The sequence below is a fragment of the Rattus rattus genome, chromosome 6 (genome assembly GCF_011064425.1).
Source record: "Rattus rattus isolate New Zealand chromosome 6, Rrattus_CSIRO_v1, whole genome shotgun sequence".
NCBI classification, from domain to species: Eukaryota; Metazoa; Chordata; class Mammalia; order Rodentia; family Muridae; genus Rattus; species Rattus rattus.
This window is the reverse complement of record NC_046159.1, coordinates 159,458,000-159,460,330: the sequence shown is the minus strand read 5'-3', so window position 1 is coordinate 159,460,330 and position 2,331 is coordinate 159,458,000. Positions and strand designations below refer to the sequence as shown.

Below are 2,331 nucleotides of genomic sequence, written 5' to 3'. Positions count from 1 at the left end.
TCTTCAGGTGTAATTATGTAGTAACTACAGAAACCAAGAAAGGAAAATGGCACCATTGCTAGAATAGGGCTGTGGGTGGGAGCAATGGAAAGCAGAATTTCAAGGCACAGGAATCTTAAGAGAAAAATAGAAAAGGGGGCTTCTTTTAGAGTGGAGGGAGATAAATACAGAAGAAAGAAGTACTTAGGTAAAATATCAACAGGAATGGCTGAAAAGAAATAACTTCTGCTTCTATTTCAAAAGGAAAATAAAAATGGTTATTTGCCACCAAAGGTGGGAGTTAATTTTAAAACCTGAAGGTCAGTCTCATAAATGAAGATAAGACAGGAACTAAATGGTTTCCAACTATTAATACTTATAACAATAATTAATGGTTACATGATGTGGAAAGTACACTAATTGTCTCAAACTGTACATAGTCTTAAATTCAGTTTATGAATTTCATTAAGAAAGGAACATAAAAATAGGTGACTTGAGGGAGATATTTTGCTAATCAAAATAGTGGGATTATCATGAATGAGCACACTTCTAACATTAGAATTGGGAATTAAAACATAGATATTTGCACAAAATAGAGTACAGTAAGATTATGGACTCTCCTCAGACTTTTTTTATATCTTTGTGACTATTTCCCATATCAACATAAGTTTTATTCAGTTATACAAATGTGATTATCTGTATTCATCACTACTGTTTTAGATGTTAAGTATAAAATGAAGCAATTTAAATAAACAGAATTGGATTTCTTAGGCATAAGACTTAGCACTACAAGCACACAAATGAAAAATTCTGAATAAATATGTGTGAATGCATTTATTGTTCATAATATTTTATGTATACAGGCAACACACAAAGGCATATAAAAATGTAAAATCTGGAACATAAAAAGTTAAAGAGACAAGCCAATCATCAACTAGTATGAAATATAAAGTGAGGATATAATGTTATTATCCAGTGTTTCACAAGCTTGATGTATACTCTATTTTTTTTCAGATATTTGAAAAAAACTTCCATTATGTCCTTAAGATGAATACAATTTTCACTTATGTCCTCATTCAAGAACGTCCTTTATTTCCAGGCAGGAACTGGAGTCCTAGCAAATATGTCTCTTCTTTGCTTCTACACTTTTATAATCCTAGGTCACAGACCTAAGCCCACAGACTTGATCTCCTGCCAACTGACCTTCATTCACATAATGATGTTCCTCACTGGAGGGGACCTTTTCCTTACAGATATATTTGAGTCATTGAACATTAATAATGACTTCAAATGTAAGGCAACCTTTTACATAAGCAGGGTGATGAGAGGCCTCTCTATCTGTACCACCTGCCTCCTGAGTGTGTTCCAGGCTGTCACTATCAGTCCCAGTACTTCGTTGTTGGCAAAGTTTAAACAAAAACTAAAAAAATACATGATCCATGTTTTCTTGTGTATTTGGACTTTCAGTTTGTCCTATAGTGGTAGCCGGATCTATTATGTTCGTGGTTTTACTAATGCAAGTGAAATCGACCAGATGCAGGTTACTAAGTCCTGCTCAATCTTCCGCATGAACTCCATCATCAGAATATTTATTTTTACAGTGACAACCTCTAGAGATGTGTTTCTTATAGGAGTCATGGTGTCCACAAGTGCATATATGGTGATTATCTTGTACAGACATCAGAGGCAATACAAGCATCTTCATAGCATCAGACACCTAAGAGCATCCCCTGAGAAAAGAGCCACCCAGACCATCTTGCTGCTGGTAATTTTCTTTGTGGTCATGTACTGGGTGGACTTCATCATCTCAACCACATCAGTCCTGCTGTGGATGTATGACCCTGTCGTCCTCAGTGTTCAGAAGTTTGTGGTGTATGCCTATCCAACAATTAGCCCTTTATTAAAAATCAGTTCTGATAACAGAATAACCATTATGCTGAAACTCATGCACTCAAAGCACCAGCAGAGGTTTTTAAAAAAATAATGTCTTCTTTTCTTTAAAAACATATTAATTTATTATTTATTCATACCTGTGAGTGTTGTATCAGCATGTATGTATGTGTGTACTCCTGGGACCCACAGAGGTGAGAAACTATCATGACCTCCCCTGGAACTGAACTTACACATGGCTATAAGCATGTGTAAGTTCTGTCCAGAACCAATTATTTTTTTTCTAAAATACATTTTCTTTTAAGATATAATGGCCCTAGCCCATAGGTAGCACATGTATAGCTCAGTCTCCATGTGGATTCCCTCAACAAGTGGTGCCTCTTCCTAAAGCTGCTACCTATCATGGATTCCATTCCCCAACAAAGCTGCCTTGTCTGGTCTCAGTTGGAGAGGATGAACCTA

The 2,331-nt window shown here is 35.9% G+C and overlaps 1 protein-coding gene across 1 annotated transcript; it reads left to right on the top strand.

The window, feature by feature from the left end:
* Window positions 1-1,045: 1,045 nt before the first annotated feature.
* On the top strand, window positions 1,046-1,963 carry LOC116903042 (putative vomeronasal receptor-like protein 4). The gene has a single exon (XM_032905344.1). It carries the CDS (start codon window positions 1,046-1,048, stop codon window positions 1,961-1,963), a length of 918 nt encoding a protein of 305 aa, XP_032761235.1.
* The last annotated feature ends 368 nt before the right edge of the window (window positions 1,964-2,331 follow it).

What these genes read in the sequence shown, in the direction of transcription:
- LOC116903042 (XM_032905344.1), top strand. Translation starts at nt 1,046, where the DNA reads ATGTCCTCATTCAAGAACGTCCTTTATTTCCAGGCAGGAACTGGAGTC.